The 17,309-nt window shown below is 39.0% G+C and overlaps 1 protein-coding gene across 3 annotated transcripts in view; it reads right to left on the bottom strand.

The window, feature by feature from the left end:
- Positions 1–4,307: 4,307 nt before the first annotated feature.
- Positions 4,308–17,309, bottom strand: part of ago2 (argonaute RISC catalytic component 2) — an 18,942-nt gene continuing 5,940 nt past the window's right edge. For 2 of the 3 annotated variants that reach the window (XM_020614132.1, XM_020614130.1), the window contains exons 5-19: positions 16,729–16,865; positions 16,508–16,642; positions 15,829–15,916; positions 15,301–15,448; positions 15,077–15,196; positions 13,504–13,626; positions 13,211–13,344; positions 12,517–12,701; positions 11,502–11,661; positions 11,225–11,315; positions 10,698–10,892; positions 10,157–10,291; positions 9,823–9,924; positions 9,405–9,604; positions 4,308–9,262 (exon numbers count right to left, since the gene is read on the bottom strand). In XM_020614132.1, the coding sequence (XP_020469788.1) occupies positions 9,154–9,262; positions 9,405–9,604; positions 9,823–9,924; positions 10,157–10,291; positions 10,698–10,892; positions 11,225–11,315; positions 11,502–11,661; positions 12,517–12,701; positions 13,211–13,344; positions 13,504–13,626; positions 15,077–15,196; positions 15,301–15,448; positions 15,829–15,916; positions 16,508–16,642; positions 16,729–16,865 (2,062 nt within the window). In that variant the 3' untranslated portion in view covers positions 4,308–9,153. The remainder of the gene's footprint in view (positions 9,263–9,404; positions 9,605–9,822; positions 9,925–10,156; positions 10,292–10,697; positions 10,893–11,224; positions 11,316–11,501; positions 11,662–12,516; positions 12,702–13,210; positions 13,345–13,503; positions 13,627–15,076; positions 15,197–15,300; positions 15,449–15,828; positions 15,917–16,507; positions 16,643–16,728; positions 16,866–17,309) is intronic. The other variant, XM_020614131.1, reaches the window with a different exon arrangement.

Below are 17,309 nucleotides of genomic sequence, written 5' to 3'. Positions count from 1 at the left end.
GAACTGGTATCTAGTACTGTGTCAAGTCTGTGAAACTGTAGTGCATAATTTGTTCAACTTTTAAGGCCAAATAGGAATCTCACATGTAGATCTACTTTAAGACAAAGGTGTGGGGGAAGCTTCGGACAGGGACACCCTAAGCAGATACAGCCCTTTCACTGAAATACCTGAGTCAACAGTCATGTTATATCACAGAGCCTCACGTGACACTTGGGTACACGTCAACTTTTTTTGTCAGCTAAGCCCAATATTTTTGGGGTACACACACACACACACACACACACACACACACACACACACACAAAGAGAAAATATAACATGGTTACAGCTGAGAAATAGTCCAATGAGATTAGATTTGCGTATAAATTGCATAAATGACATCATTTGGCCACAAGGTGTAACATGCTCTTTTGTTAGTGCACAGCCTGTGGTGACAATCAAACCTCCCAAAAGGGGGAAAATCAAAATTTTCTTGGACAATATGAAGTACACCAAAGAAAACAAACAAGTCAATGCAGCATATATCAGGCTTATGAGGTACTTCATGACTATATATAGATATATCCACCTTTTTAGAAAAGCTCTTTAAAATCATCTTCTTCCTTATAATTCCTATTACCTTTTCAGTTTTTCTTTTTACTTTCTGCCCGACCTTACGTGGGCAATTCTTTTTGAGACTGCTTTGAAAGTGCAAAACACAAATACTGATCGCTCTATGCAGCATCTATACGCAAGGTTGCATGATAATTAAAAAGAGAGATTACTTTTATGTGGCGCGGCAGATTTTTGTCAAATCTTTATACTGAAAAAGACTCACAAACCCAGTGCTGCGGCTGATGGAGGAGAGAGAAATCTGACAAAAGGCACACAAAATACAAACGCACTGCATGTTTTCAGACTAAATGACCATCTGTTAATTGCCACAACCTCATATGTACCTTTCAGTGATTTGATACATTGTAAAGCCAAGAGTTATATTCCCTTTGTAAACTGTCGCATGCAAAACAACATCTAAAACAAAAATGGCAGTGAATCTGGCTAATCATTGGAAACTAGACATAAGCCGAGTAAGAGACATGGCCATCCACCCTGGCTTTATTGCAGTACTGGGTTAACATGTCAGAGAAACGTAGGCATGTGATGACATGGATAGGCTCTATCCAGAAAGAAACTAATATTTCAACATTCTGTTAAAAATACAACTGGTTCTATCAGTTTATCTACTGTCCTGCTAATTAAAAGTCTAAAATGTTTATTCAAAGTTGTGTAAAAATGTACAGGACTGGTGTAAAGATGAACAAATAGCTACCAACGATCCACGGTGCACACTCCGACATTATTGCTGTACATCTTTCCAACACAACTGCACCATCACTAAATACATTCCTCAATATCACTACAATATAGCCTGAATATTGACACACTGTCATATCAAATAGCAATTACAACTGTTAATATATGATCTATTCAGAATTACAGTTTTTATTACTACATAAATGAGTCAGATTGTGCTAGGCTGTTTTTAAATCAGTCTTTTGCTAAATAAAGAACTTGCATGAAAGCAATGAGATGCCCAATTACAAAAATTTGGTCCCCTAAATGCAACCAACTAAAGCAACCAACCAATGATTACTTGGTTTTCCAAACATTAAGGTTCAAGGAAAGACCAGTGCTCTGATATTGGTTTGGTCACTACAATATTAGATTTTGTTACCACTGTTATGAACTGGGGCTAATATTAGCCAGCACCTGACACTGCTCTGAACGGCCCCCCGCCCCCTACTGTGTTTTCAGCTAAATGTTAACGTTAATGGGCTTACAATGGCAACACAGATATGGTGACGTTTTAGCAGGTATATTTACCATGGTCACCACCTTAGTTTAGCATGTTAGCATTAGCTGTCTAACACTAAACACAAAGTACAGCTGAGGCTGATGGGAATGCCATTACTTTTGCAGGCATTTGATCAAACTTAAATTTTTGACCTGACTCCACATTATATATCAGGGGATCACCCACATCATTACGATTCACTGGCTGGAAATCATGAATGTTTGCATAAAATTCTGTGCCAATCCAAGTGCAAGCAAAGATATTTCAGGTCATGTTTGTTTCCTCAGGACTGCCAAAACCCCATTTGAAATTGTGGACTTGTAGTTATAGAATGAAGCATACAGGCAAACTTTATATGTTTATAAAAACCTTGTGGACAACACTTGTGTCACATGACTGCATGCAACTGGTTTGGACATTGGCATGATATTGATATCAAGGACAAACCTTCATTAAGGTATATCTAGATATAGAAACAGGGACAGTATACTAGGGCTACCACTCTTTATTTGAATTTCCAAAATTTGAATGTGGTAAAATAATAGCAATTCAAACTGTTATGACCTGTTCGAATCCAACAATGTACCAATCCAAAATTCACTATCAGCTTGACCAGTTACAGTCCTGTTGACTTCTCAGGAAAATAAGCTACAAACATTATGTTCGCAAGGACAAAATGCAGGACAGTAGTAAGCAAAGTTGTGCTGATCAATGACGACACCGGAGCACTGCCAAGTTAAACTGTTTGCCTCAAGTACCACAACACAACTGAGGACCCTTCTGCAATCTCACTCTCCAAGTGAGGCATGCAGGCTAATGTTACCAAAGACAAGTGGAGCGGTGTCCGTTCTACAGCCTCGCCTGAGTGTCCTACCCCTGAAGCTGAAGAAGACCGGTGGGTTGAAACGTTGGCTACATGTTATAAGTACATAATGTAAGCTTCCATTGTGCAGAACATTTTTTTCCGTTATCTTACCCCTGCAGCAGGTTGTGATATCTTAGCTAAGCTCTCCTGATGCAACGTCTACATCAATCCAACTCTAGACTTGCGTGTGTGTGTGTGTGTGTGTGTTTGGGGGTGGGGGTGGGGGGGGTGCATTTGAATCAGTTTTGTGTCAACAAATTTTGTCCATTCATGAACTTAAGTATAAAAAAAAATAAAAAAGGTAAACAAGGCCATACCAAAGCAACCATCATGAACTACACACGCAGCACTTGTGTTATAGCATCTCACACAAGGATGATGCCAGAACAAAATAAATAAATAAATAAAAATTTATTTGCACCAGTGCTAAATGTTTGTCTCCTGAACCTAAAGTAGCAACTAGTCTACTCTGCATTTCCTGAAGGAAATGGATAAGTGATAGGAGCCACCGGTGCTGATTTGTGACATCTGTGTCTGTGCCTTATGGTTCCTCAGGTATTAGCTTAGGAGAGCCTCTGCTGAACGTTTCCCCTCACACAGATTCACCCTGAAATTCAACTCAATGTCTGCCAATGTTGAAATGATGAGCTTCCAACATTCTGATGTTTCTAAAACGCATAAGTGACCAAAGTGATTATCTCTCACACACACACACACACACGCACGCACACACAGACAAAAAAAAAAGTATGTTAAACTGGTAACTACCAGTCATGTTCACTGCTACCCTAAGAAGCTGCTTGGTTGAAACTCCAGCTGCCAGATTGTCTGTCAAATATAAAGTGTGAATGTGTCACGACAATGCACTTTAATTTCAAAAAGCTGAAATACTTTCACTGTTAGAATCATAACAACTTGGCAAGCAAGCCAACGTGCATCTAAATACTACATATTAGGAAAACTGACACCATGAGAGCAGGTTAAAATGATGGGCAGACACAATCTGACAAGATCACAAACATTGCAGAGAATGGAGAAGACGACAGGACATCAATAAATTTCATCTCATAAAAACTACAACTCCTGTGGATTATATGTTCTCATGTTGAGAGAAGAGAGGTGCGTGGCAACATTTAAAGTTGTGTGCTTGTAGAGCAAAAGTTTAAGGAGTAAGAGCAGTTTAAAAACATTTTTCTCAACCTCTAGCTTGCCACATCACACAGTGATAAAGTCTGAAAACCTCAGTCGACTTTGAATTCTCAAACAATAAGCAATATTACAGCACAGAACAACTATGGCAGTTTAAAGAACTGTATGCATTTTAGAGTTTAAATGGTGTTTGTAGCTGCATGTATTGGAGAGCAGCTTTTGAATGTTAAATAGGAGTCAGATCATTCCAAAAACGTCAATTGTAAAGTTAGATTCTTTAAAATTAATACAAAAACTGCAAAAATATGCTAGAAATAGCACCCTGATCCTCAATGAGCTGCACAGTTTGATGTTTAAATAATGTTTATAGCACAAAAATTGTGGAAGATGATATGTGGCAAACGTTTGTGCTGAGTTAGTGTTGGCTCAGCACCCAATATCAAAGAAACACATATCACCTTTTAACTTGTTCATGTCTCATTTATATAAAGACTGACATTGGCTGTGATGTGGGCAAACTATGCCAATGAAATGTTATAACAGAATAAAATATAATACTTTCTGCAACAGTTAAAGCTTATAAATAAAGGGAAAACACCAAAAATAAAAAAAAGCTGTACACAAAAAGCAAAATTTAGTATAAATGTACTGGATAATACTACAAACCACACACACACTAAGTACATTCATTGTGATTATTTGAAGCTAGGAAAATAAGTTCTACTCTACAAGAGGTTTCTTTATGTCAGCAATTGTTTCTCTACAAGAGATGGATGAAAGGTAAAAAGGAGAGATACTACTATACAGAGGGTAATGGTTTGGAATAATACATGGGCTGTTGCTTCATTTAGAGTCAGGCTTTTATTTATTTATTTTTATTCCAAGACCTTTTAAAAACCTGTTAAATAAACAGGCTGGCTGTTAAGCTAGGAGGAATTTTATGTCAGCCTCTTCCAATCCTAAATTTATACATGCCAACAAACGCAGAAAACTTATTATGAAAATAAAATTAAATTAGCTTATTATATGCCTTTTAATTTACAAACCAGCCGGTTATAGAAGTTGCTTCGTCCAGGCTTTGGCAAACAGAAAAATAGCCAAACTGAGGTGAACGTGTGTGTTTGTCATTTCTGAGAAAAAATATTAAGCTATTGGGGTTCCTGCAGTATTTTGAGTGTCTTGCTATGCACCTTGGGCACCACTTAAACATTTGACGTAGTGCCTCATTCATCCAGGCTGGTGTATTTATTCGTTTCATGCACAGTCTTGGTTTAGCTCATTATGACCAAGCAGACTGTGTAAAAAGGACAAGCCTCTTCTGAATCTTGATATGTATAGTCTGTGGTGGTGTCACAATGAGGCCTTTCAGTATGACTTCTCTAAATTCTTTGCAGTCTTGAACATGGACTGTGACCATGGAAATACTTCCTGCACACGTTCTCCCCACACATCACTTTGGTGTCATTTTGATTACAAAACCCTTACTGTCCACAGTTAATCGGCTCTTAACACTTGTCAGTTTATTTTGCATAAAGCACCTTTCTACCACATCACTGCACAAAGGCAAGCCACCCACGCAACTCAGAGTTTGTCTTTCATTAACATTTAAAGGCATCTGGAGATTTCTGAAAGACAACATGCTGAAGGCTGGCTGGCTAGGAGAGGCCTGTTCACTGTGCATCTATTATTGTGAAAAACCAGCCATGCCAAATGCTCCTCTTTAAACAAAAGACAAAAAGAGTCTGCCATTCTGCTGCCCGATAAATACTTGAATGCTGCAACAGTTACAAAGTCCATTTCTTTTAGTGCAAAAATAGTATCTGTCTAATGTTTGAGTATTATCTCCAGGAAAAGCAATGCCATTCTGATCTGGTATTTTAAGGACCTGGTACAGGTAATGTAAGACGACAAAAAAAAAAATAAATAAAAATAAAATAAAATAAAAGCAGTAACACCAAGTAAAACCCATCTCCTAAGATGACAGGTTTGTTTTAAAATTTAGCGAGTTACTTTTTAGAACACCTGTTATACTGTGGACAAAGATTCTCCGTTCAACTTTTCACACAATATGACCAACATCTCTGTAGATCAGCTATCCGGCTAAATAACTAAACACAATGACATCCCCCTTTGAGATGATGTGAAAACTGAACATCTGAATGAGAAAAATACTGTGGACACTTGCAGCGGCATTACAAAGGTCTGCATTAGTACAATGACGAGGGCATTCAACTTTTCAAGGAGAGAGCTGACGACAGGCTTTACATGCCGTTTAAAATTAACGTTCTGATCCTAAATTACATGAGTAATTCTGCAGCCTGATCCTGTTTTTTTGGCTACTTTAACAGTCAGAGCAACAGAACCAGTGGGGTGCATTTACAACTTTTCCAGATCAAGAATATGTGAAGATCACACCTGATTTGGGATTTGCATTTGTTGTTAAAGAGCTCAATGGAAAATCAAGATGTCAAAAAACTTTTGTTATTTCATTGGTGCATAGAATTAAAGGAAAGAAAGAAGGGAAAGCTACGTGTCAACACAAACACATTTCAAGAATTTGGTCATTCAGCTCAATGCTTAAAACCCCTAGAAATCAAAGCAAAGAAAAAAAACAAACATTCTTTCAGCTTGAGTAAAACTATGAGGAATCACAAAGTGAGAATGTGTGTTCACCATCATGCACAACAAATGTTTAAAACCTCTATTGTCAATGCAAGACTCAAATAATGCCAATTAGATAGATAGCAGGGGTAATTATACAGAAATGGCCAGCAGTGTGATGTTACCATAACACTAGAACAGGTAACAAGAGGTAGAACACACGGCCATTTCCACACAATTACACCAATGTCGCAAAATATGGCCGAGCCTCCTGCTTTAAATGAAGAACACATCTATAGAAATCATACCAACGTTCTGCTATCAAAAGTGCATCCAAATTTACATGTTGTGAGACCAGCACCGATAAGAACAATATTGACATCATAACAGTAAATATCAAGTACATGATTTTCAGAATGCCCCACAAGCACAGTCAGTCGGATTTCTAGTTGCTTTACAGGTAATGGGTTAAAAGGGTAACACAGAGAGGTCATCAAAGGGAGAGAAAAGATCCTCAACATGATGAAACATCTTTTAGCATACAAGTAAAAAGCCTTGCGGACCAGTCCAGTGAGGATTTAAGGTGGTTTACAGTGAAAACTTCTAGCACCTAGAACCAAGACATCCTTTTGTGCTTCCATGTGTTTTGAATATTAGTCATGTAAAAGACTGTAATCTTATTTGGCTAAAAAAAAAAAAAAAAAAAAAAAAAAAAAAAAAAAAAAAAAAAAAAAAAAAATTGTGTTACAAAGGACACACCCCAATTTCCAGGCTATAAAATCTAAAACATTACAAATGACCGCATAAATACTTCATCCCATTAGAAAGACATGAAGACACTCATAAGCACTAAGAAACACTACTAAAATGCACTATACTAAAACAACAACAAAAAGGCCCTGATTATCTACCTCTATAAATGACCCAAATTCATGTGTGATACCCCGCTGCTAAATCTCTTGGTTAAAAATGATGCATAGTTAAAAAAATGTAGACTACTTGCCTCCAATCCAGACTTTGAACATTCGCCAGCTTCTCTTAGTGAAACTTAAGTGGGATATTAGAGCAGAAATATTAGTAAGACTGTAACAGTCATAGAAGGCAAGAGAATATTTGCATTTAAAACCTGTATACAAATACAGCATTAATTTAGATCATAAGTGGGCAAGTCTTTTAAAAAAAAAATTTCAGCAACCTACACTGAAAGCTTATTCAAAATATACTATATTACCAACATTACTGTATAGTATAAAGACTCACAAAAATTCATTTGCATAAAACCCAAGCTTTTGTGCGACGACTGCTCCCAACTCCTGGAGCAAAACACTATAATCAAAGAGTTTGTTAAGGGAATTTCAATCAGTTAGATTCTAACATGCTGTAGCTTTCTCTCCACTGTACCGAATGCCTGGATAGAGACGCCACATAAATAACTTGCTCTGACAAGGACACTGCAGAAAACACTATCCTGATGCTATATACAGTAAAAACAGAAGTCGGGTTAATGTTTAAAGGAAGAAATGAACAATGATCACAAATGCCTAATTGTCTCAAACAAGAGTCAGTTATATGCATATGCATTAAAAAAAAACTATGGAAATTAAACTACACTACAAAACAGAAGGGAACCCAAAAAAATTATGTTATCGCATTTCTACATTATGCATCTATTGTCAGCACGGCTCAGAGTTCATTAAAAGGAGTCCTTGTTGGGAACCAGTCCCAATACACTGCTTCTTGGCTTCTCAGACTGTAGGTTTCTAGGTTACTGGTGCAACCTTTTCAGTTTAGACTAACAAGTGAGGCAGAGGAGGATAAAAAAATCTCAACACTAAAAACCCTTATCTGGAATAAACTAAGGGTTTGTTCAAGGGTTGATAACAAATTCAATGGGAAAAAAAATCCTTTAGTAAGTTGCCACCAGATTTGGCATTAAATAGTCAACAGTGTCAATCAAGGACAAATACTGAAAACCCAGCAGATGTGGGCCAAATAATTCATAGTCTTACAAAGAAATGACGACACAGAGTTGGTCTCAAATGGCACCTTTCATCACATAGTGCCCTATGTGAAAATCACACACAACCCGCAGTATACTAAGTACTTTTGTCCTGATTAAAGTACCCATTCTGGTCAGTGCACTTTGCTTTGATTGGCTGATAAATGTTGTCAGAGGACCGTATCCTTAGGCATATAAATGTTGAACAGGACCCATTATCTTTTCATGTCTGCTTCTTCCTTCAAGCACCAAGACCCTAATGAACAAAAACAAGATTAGGAGGGTGGAGGGCTTATTGGAAATCATTATTACCCCCAATGTAGAATGCTACTGCCCACTAATTTAGAAATGGAAGATTTCCTCTACAAATGTACAAACGTTCCCTTTTCCTCTGTCTTTGACACAAATCCCCTACAACAAATACAAATATACACTAATGCATAACATGTAAATTAAACCTTTCCCAGCTCAATCCCCATGAAATAGGGATTCTTTTGCATCTTACAGTCTAATAGCTGACTTGGTTTTGGTGGATCAGGGGCTGAAGTACAATTGTAGAAATATGGGTAACTGACAGGTTTGTTAAGTAGGGGGAATCACAATGTCAAACCACTGTAATGCTTTCTACAGCCAACAGTGAGACAGCGAGCGTAGTCCGTTCCCATCTGCAGGGTCTCACCCACGCCAAACTGGAGTTCTGTGCTCTCAGGCAAAGTACATGGTGCGCAGGGTGTCCTGGTGGATCTGAACAGCCTTAGCCAAGGCCTGGTGGTCACGCCCGTTACTCTGGCCTGATGTGTGACTACCCTCAGCACTGAAATGGCAAACATTTACACACATGCAAAAGGGTTCACTCTGCCTGCTTTCATAAACATATCACAAGGTCTGGTTTGCCAGAACACACTCACTTAGCTGTTCAAAATGGTGGCAAACAGCAAATGACATAGAGCCCTTACCTGTCATGTTCTTTGTCCACCAAGTGATAGCGAGCACGGAAAGCCACCAAATGGGCATAGTAGGCTGGTGCTGGGATGGAAACAGAGCGGGTGCAGCGCACATAGGTGTGGCATAGCTGGTAGGTGAGAACCTGTAGTTCATCTGAAGAGAAGTGGTTGTCATCCCAGAGAACATGGTAGTGAGATGGCCTGCTGGTACCCTGCAAAGAGTGACAATGGATGACAAGTGTGTTCATGAGGGGAAACACTGCTTAGACTATTGTCAGTATTTTGTTATTTGCCAGTTGAGTTGAGTCATTTTTATGTATAGGGAAAATCCATTAAATCTACCCATAACTTTTATTCCTATTTCTAAAATGCTTCACAGGCACCTGACATGGTTAAATTTAGTTACAGTACCTTCTAATTCAGTTCTTACCTGAATACCAGCATGACTGCAAAGGTAGAAGTCAAACTCTGACGGATGAGTAATTTTGGTGTCCACTGTGGTGCCTGCAGGAATGTTGCCACTCTTCCCAACCTACAATGGCCACAATAATGTGTTAGTGCCATCAATTAGAGATTTGAATGGTATTGATATCAAATTACTTAGTATGCCCAATATCTCTAATGTAGGGACACTGCATAGGAGAGTACACCAATACCTGTAGCAGCCCATTGCCCTCTGTGCATGCCAAACATTTTTTCTACCACTGTTTTAGAAAGTAACAGCATCTAAGAACCAAGAAAAGGTCCAATGACACAATACTAACCCTCTCATTTCTGTCCATACAAAATAGTCTCGTGTGGTGTCTCTTCTGAACAACAACAAATGTGATACCAGGCTGGTAGTCCTTCTCTAGTTTGATGCAGGCCTCACGGATGGCCAGCAGTTCATGCTGAAGAACCTGGGCAAATCAAAAGGTATTAAAGGTTAACAAGTGAAAAGCTGCAGGGATGAGGAGAAAATGAAATCAATCAGATTAGACATTTGAAATGTACACTGGTAAATGGTCTTATGCTTGTATAGTGCCTTTCTATGCTTTACAGCACACACAAAGCGCTTTCACACTATTCGGCCATTCACCCATTCACACTCCCAAACACTCATACATTCACACATCGGTGACATCACCGGGAGCAACTGGGGGTTCAGTGTCTTGCTCAAGGACACCTCGACATGTTGACTGGACAAGCTGGGAATCGAACCGCTAATCCGCCGGTTAGGAAATGACCCGCTCTACCTCCTGAGCCACAGCCGCCCCACTGGGAGAAACAAAAACTGAAATTAGTATTAACATTACAGAATATCACCTGGTTGAACTGGCCCTCAGAAATGCCATCGCGGTAATAGATGATCCTTGTGGGCTTGAAGCGAGTGGACTTGTAGAACTGGATGAGCAGCTCTCTGACCATGGTGGCCAGATCCTGGATGATGTCCTGACGGTGCTGCTGCACTCGAACTGTGGCACAGTATCTGCTGGGATGGGCATCCATACTGCCAACAACCTGAAGGAAAAAAAAAAAAGTTTAAAAAATAAAAAAAAATCAGTTTGTACTAATTTAAGGCTGACTTATAATGTAAGATTTAAAGGCTAGCCAAACAAGTAACTCAATGTATTCATGAAAGCTATGTTAATGGACTTGGGACTATTGGGAGAAGACAACTGCCACAACCAAGCTGACAGAAACACATCCACTACTGCATCACCAGTTTATAAAATTGTTGATTGAACAGAGAGCTGAAAAGCTGCAGAGAAATGGGTTGTGACCCAGTGATTTTGGTACTACAAGAATGCATTCAAACACCGTATATTGCCAAGGGTAGATGTGTAACTTACAGCAGCAATGGAAGGCTTTTTTCCATCTCCTGCTGGTGGATGAGTCACATCTGCACCAAGAAAAATCACTGGCTGCTGGAACACCATTGGCCTGGAACAAAAATGCACCATATATATTAAATGCACTGATGATATTAAAAACAAAATCCAACAATTGTTGAGAACATGTAAAATCAAAAACTGATAAATGTTCCTGTTACAAGGCATATAGGCTTAAACTCTTTGGATCTTTTTACTTTCAGAATTTTGATCTGGTTGTGGTGGTATTTCCACTAACCTGCCCTGTGGAAGGAGGATGTTATTGACACCGCCCAGTTTGACGTTGATCTTTAGACAGAGGTTGGAGAGAGTCTGAGGTGTTGTCTTTTGAACATTCTTCACCTGCACACACTGTGTGGCCATGCCTAGCACAGTGTCCCCAACACGTTTCACCTCAGCTATAACACACAAAAGGACAATAAGGTGGTGTCAGCAAAATAAACAAATCTCAAGTACAGGATTTTTTTTTTTTTCCAACTTTCTGATATGATGCATCAAATCAAGTGCACACTGGAATTGGACTGGACATGTAGTGTGGTTCACCAAAATGGCAACCTGAAAATGTATTATTAATGCATTTTCTAAATAGGGTAAACCTTATAATTTGCTTGTTATGTACATTTAAGTGACAGAGTGAGCTGGAAAGCCAACAGAAGAGTAGATGGAAGAGTCAGAGAGAATGCAGCTTTTAAAGCAAAAACAGAAGCAGTAAAGCTTGCTCAGTGAAGCAGCAGGCATGTTCAGACACACTGGACCAATTGCCAGAGCTTCAAATATAACACAATTTCAACACAAATCCTCACTGATTTGAAGAAGGGTTATGGGTTAAGCAATACCATACCACAGAAAATGCTGTTTAAACAACTAGACTTCATCTTCTGTTTAAATAACAAACTGTCCAAACATATCTGCACCCGGTCATGCTTTTATCATTTATTCAAAGGCGCCATTTGGCGCTAAAGCCCTTTCTTGCAGAGAAAGTTAATCTCATCCCCCAGAAATAGATAAATGCTTGAGATAAATAAGTGATCTGAAACTACAGCAAAATAATCATCGTCAGCAGCTATAAGTAACAGAAGCTTTTGCAATTTGAAACTTTGCATTTGAGTAATTGCAGTCAGGACTTTACTTAATAGAAACATTTCAGCTCTAAATATGAATATCCTGGATGCCTCTTATTGTTGAAGGAAGAAGAAACGTCATGCTTCTTACTGAATGACAGAAGTAGATAACTGTATGAATGGACCCCTCACCGTAAACAGGTGTCTTCCCTGGCAGGATGACTACAATCAGCTGGAGGCCTTGGTAGGTGTACTTAAGGTGCCTGAACATGGGCTCCACACTGTCAGCTCCCTGGGCATATTTACAAAAACATGGCTGACCCTGAATGGGCATCCCTGCATCCCTGGAGATCTTCCTCAGCTGATCTGTGAATGCCCTGTGACAGAGGAGAAACGTCTTTATATAGAACTAGATCAAATGGAGCCTGCCAGTCTTATGTGTACTATAGCTGGGATACAACATGACAAAGCTCATAACATACTAGCCATACTGTTAAGTATAAACATGCAAATAAAGCCTGTCTTGTGCACTGCAGATGCTTGGTACAGCTGTTCATACACAAGATGTGCTCTTACACTCCTGTGAAGTGAAATAATGTCCCGGGAAAGACAGGCAAAAAAAAAAAAAAAACCCCAAAGGTTAACTTAAAAAAAGACTTCATGTTGTACTCCACACTACAACATTTGAAACTGCAGCTAAAACATTCACCCAGTTTGTAATTTCAGTGACAAAACCCAATCAATGTTTCAAGTCCTACACCATGCTCAACTTTTCACCAGCAGCCTCTTAGTTACAGGCTGACTGCTTTGGCAGGTGCATATACAGGACGACATAAAATGCATTTGCAACATGCTGGAGAACAAACACTTCATGTATCTCACTTACTTAAGCAGGAGTTCAGTGCACTGTCTCTGTGGTGCAAAGCAGGCAATTGCCCACACTTTGATCTCAATACCAGTGTGGAACTGCTTGTTCCTCATGTCCCATACTCCCTGGATCGGTGTGGCTATTGCTTTGTTCTGAAAATTGACATGACGGCAGCTTTATCAGCCTTGCTAGTCATTATACACAAGATGGAATTCATTTCATAAAACCTAATACCAATAAATGAACTGTGCTGCAGCTGCATACAGGAACAGTACATCACCCTCAACATACCCAAGGTGGTGGCAACATACCCTGCCTCCATACAGAATAGAAGGTGCTTGTAGGACGCGACCATTCACTTCCGTCATCTCATCTCTCACCATCACTCCAAATTCACGAACGTAAGGGTCAGTGTTGAAGTTGGCACTTCTCATCTGACACAACATGAACAAAGCAGTTGTGTTTAAAGTGAATGTCAACCTATCACGTGCATGCCTGCAAACATTACTAGGTTTAGAGTTATGTTAAGCTTTTTAACTTTCTCTGATAATGATATACAGTATAAGGAAGATGTAACAATGTACATATTTGTACACTACATGCTTATAGTTTCTCATAAATCTATTTGTTTAAAAACAGCATCAATGAGTATTACTAACCCTTATTTCAATTAGCCTTTCGTTCTCAATGCATTTCTGTAATGGCATTAGTGTGACTCCACATATATACAGCACAATATACAGTTATGTACTGTTTATTATCCTTGCAGCCTAGCAAGGAAAAGGGAGTGCTTGGTTTGATGCAAGACATCTCCCTGCTAATGCAAACACAGCAGACCCATTGTCAGGTGAGAACTGAGGATCACACTGGGATCTAAATCATGCTCACAAAACAATTTACCATGCAGCCCTAGGTACCAGCCCATTATGACCAGCATCATGAACCTCCACACCAGCAGCCAGTTAGCAAACACCACTGAGCCTGTGTGGTGTGAATTCTTCCTCTCTCAGAGACTCTCTGGACTCTAAATGTATGGAGTTACTGTTTTACACCAGTGGCCTAAATGTATTACGCAAGTTCTGCCTCTGGTGCTGTTGCTGGCATTCTTTTGATTTCTTGATTGACTCATTATAATGGCGGCTGCCTGTGCAGAAGTCAGAGGCCATGTAAGCTTCCTTCTCTGTATGTAACCTGATTTTATGATCAGTAGTGCTAGTACTTTGTTAGTGATTAAAGCAGCTAAACATCTTCTGTTGACTCTGTGCTCCCTGACAGGAGATCTGCAGTGGTCAATACCAATTTTCCAGCCAGCTTTCTTGGGTAATAACTTCACCGTGTAATCCTTGAGAGTGCTTTTGGCTAAATAATAGAAGCTTAAACTAAAAACCTGGCAGCATGGAGAGAAACTTCTCCTTGAGTTCATTTAACAGTCCATTTCTTAAAAACAACAACTTCAGTTCAAGTTTTTCTTTTGCAGCAGAAAAAAAAAATGAAAGAATTACCCAATAAAAAGATTTTACATTACATCTGGAACAATGGTTTTGGAAATTATCCGGTCAGCCAATTTTTGCAAATACCACACAAAGTCATTTATGTTCATTTTTATGGCAGACTATATAAAAATACTAAACCTTTCTTAATGCAATTTAACATTTTTAATAATTTTAACACTTTTAAAGGCCTTTTTAAATTACATTTTAGAAAACTGAAACCAATGCTTTTAAAGACCATTTTTAAAAGCCCTGCATATACCACTGGACTCACACTCTTACATTTGTGGAAACCAATGTTTTGGCAACACGAGGCCCTTAAGGTTTGAGTTTTAGCATTTTCAGGCCAACTTCTATACTGCACGCAGTAAACATTTATCTTACAATGACTCACCAATTTACTAATCTCGTCCTGGCGGTCTGGTGCTGATCGGGCTGTGGCACGGATCATAGTGGACGTCTGATTGTCTGTTAGCTTTTTGATGCAGCGCTGTCCTGCCACTATGTTACACACCTGGAGTGAAGGCACACAAAACGAGAGAGGTTTAGAAGAAAATCCATGGTACACTGGGTTCCTTTTCTAAAGGCAAATAAGCACAAGAGGCTGATGTTGCTTACCTCTAGAGGTAGGTAGGTGTGCTTCTGCTCCTGTCCCACCTGTAGACATGGGAGGTGGGGGTATCGCAGAATGAGTTTGTACTTGTCTTTGAAGTACTGTGCTACTGTGCATTCAATTGTTTGGCCATTCTCCTGCTGCAGGGGGAACCTAAGGGTGTAAATAAATAAAACAGTATGGCCGTTAAACATTTTCACTCTGGAGGCTTTTCACAGTGGGAGTATTCTCACACCAGTTAGTCACAGCTTTAATATCACCAAGCATCATCAAGCCAAGTCAACTGAAACAAAAAGTCACACTTTAAAACAATAGTCTATTTATCATTATTGTTGCGGTTATTACATCCCTTCCTACCCCAGTATGCATCACGACATATGCATTTTACATCTTATGTGGCAACGCTTTTCTTATTGCTGGAGCAGTTTTTATAGGAAAAAAAAAAAAACTTAATTTATGTCCTGTGAGTACTTCAGCAACAATAAACCCAACATTTAAATACTGTGATCATAGAGATAGAGGACCATTCCTACGTTTGGTGGCTGGCTGGTCTTCTGGTCACGTTGCACACTCTGTACTTCCTCTTCATCTGCCCACAGTGAGTGATCTCCACCTTCAGACCTAGGTGGAGGAATCACAATTAAGGATAACAGAGTTTCCAACATACCCAAAAACTAAAAGCAAATAGAGGCTGATGATGGATGTCTATGTGACAAAAGGCTTGACTAGGGGTGTGACGAGATCACATGCCACGAAATCTTGTGATTTTAAAATGTGGCCAAGCACACAGTTGATGCAGAGAGCCCTCTGCAAGACTTTTTTCCAATCATATTTTGTCCTTGAAGATTTCTTAAAAATTGTGTTAAAATATGGTCTCAGCTTGTCCTCGGCGCCCCAATATCGTGTATCGTCTTGTCAGCTAAGTGTTTCGTCACACCCCTAGGCTTGACTTATATCTCCTAACATAGTTACAGCAGAATAAGCAGGACAAATATTAAACTTTCTCAGGCGTAAAATTTTGGAAGAGATGTTGGAATTAAGAAGCTTATCTTTAGAACTTTAACTGACCAATCAAGTTAAATCAAGAATTGATTCAAATCTAATCATAATTCTCATCCATAAAACATATACATTTCACAAACAATAAAAAACTGCATAAACAGTTTGTCAAACAAATGGCCATTACCAAATCAACGTCTAATCTGTATTTACCTTTGATTTCCTTGGTAAATTTCACTCGTTGAGAGTCTGTTAGGGGCTTCTGTTGTTCTTCAATGCTTTTGAAATCCAAGACCTCACACATAAACTCAATTACAGGTTGAGCTTTGTAGAATGCAGTGGCTGAAACTGCAAACAAAAAAGGCACACAGAGATAAGACACACAGAAACAATGTCATTCCAGCCAACATTACACGAAGCAACATCAAAATCACCATCGATGTTGAGCATCATTTTCCAGAGGGAAGGTCTGACAGACTGGTGGAAACCAAACCAGACCTCTCTGCCTCCACCGAGGGGGTTCGAGCATCCCTCTGAGGGAGTGAAGAAAGAGCGGCCCACTGGGGTATACCTATAACAAGTTACAATCAATAAAACCTGATTAATTCTGAAAAACAGAACCAATTCAATTAACTGGTTAAAAATAAGGACAGTTAATAAACAAACACTTGTACTACAAATTATATAAGCTATATATGTATGTGTATATACAGTCAGGGAAAAAATTATTTGAACCCCAGCTGATTTTGTAAGTTTGCCCACTAACAAAGAAATGATCAGTCTACAATGTCAATGGTAGGTTTATGTGAACAGTGAGAGACACAACAATAACAAAAAAATCCAGAAAAATGCATTACAAAAAACTTATATAGTAATTTGCATTTTCATGAGTGAAATAAGTATTTGATCCCTTTGCAAAATGTGCTTTAGTACTTGGTGGCAAAACCTTTGTTGGCAATCACAGAGGTCAGACGTTTCTTGTAGTTGGCCACAAGGTTTGCACACATCTCAGGGG

Source organism: Monopterus albus, unplaced genomic scaffold (assembly GCF_001952655.1).
Source record: "Monopterus albus unplaced genomic scaffold, M_albus_1.0 scaffold143.1, whole genome shotgun sequence".
NCBI lineage: Eukaryota > Metazoa > Chordata > Actinopteri > Synbranchiformes > Synbranchidae > Monopterus > Monopterus albus.
This window is presented reverse-complemented; position numbering and strand designations above follow the sequence as displayed.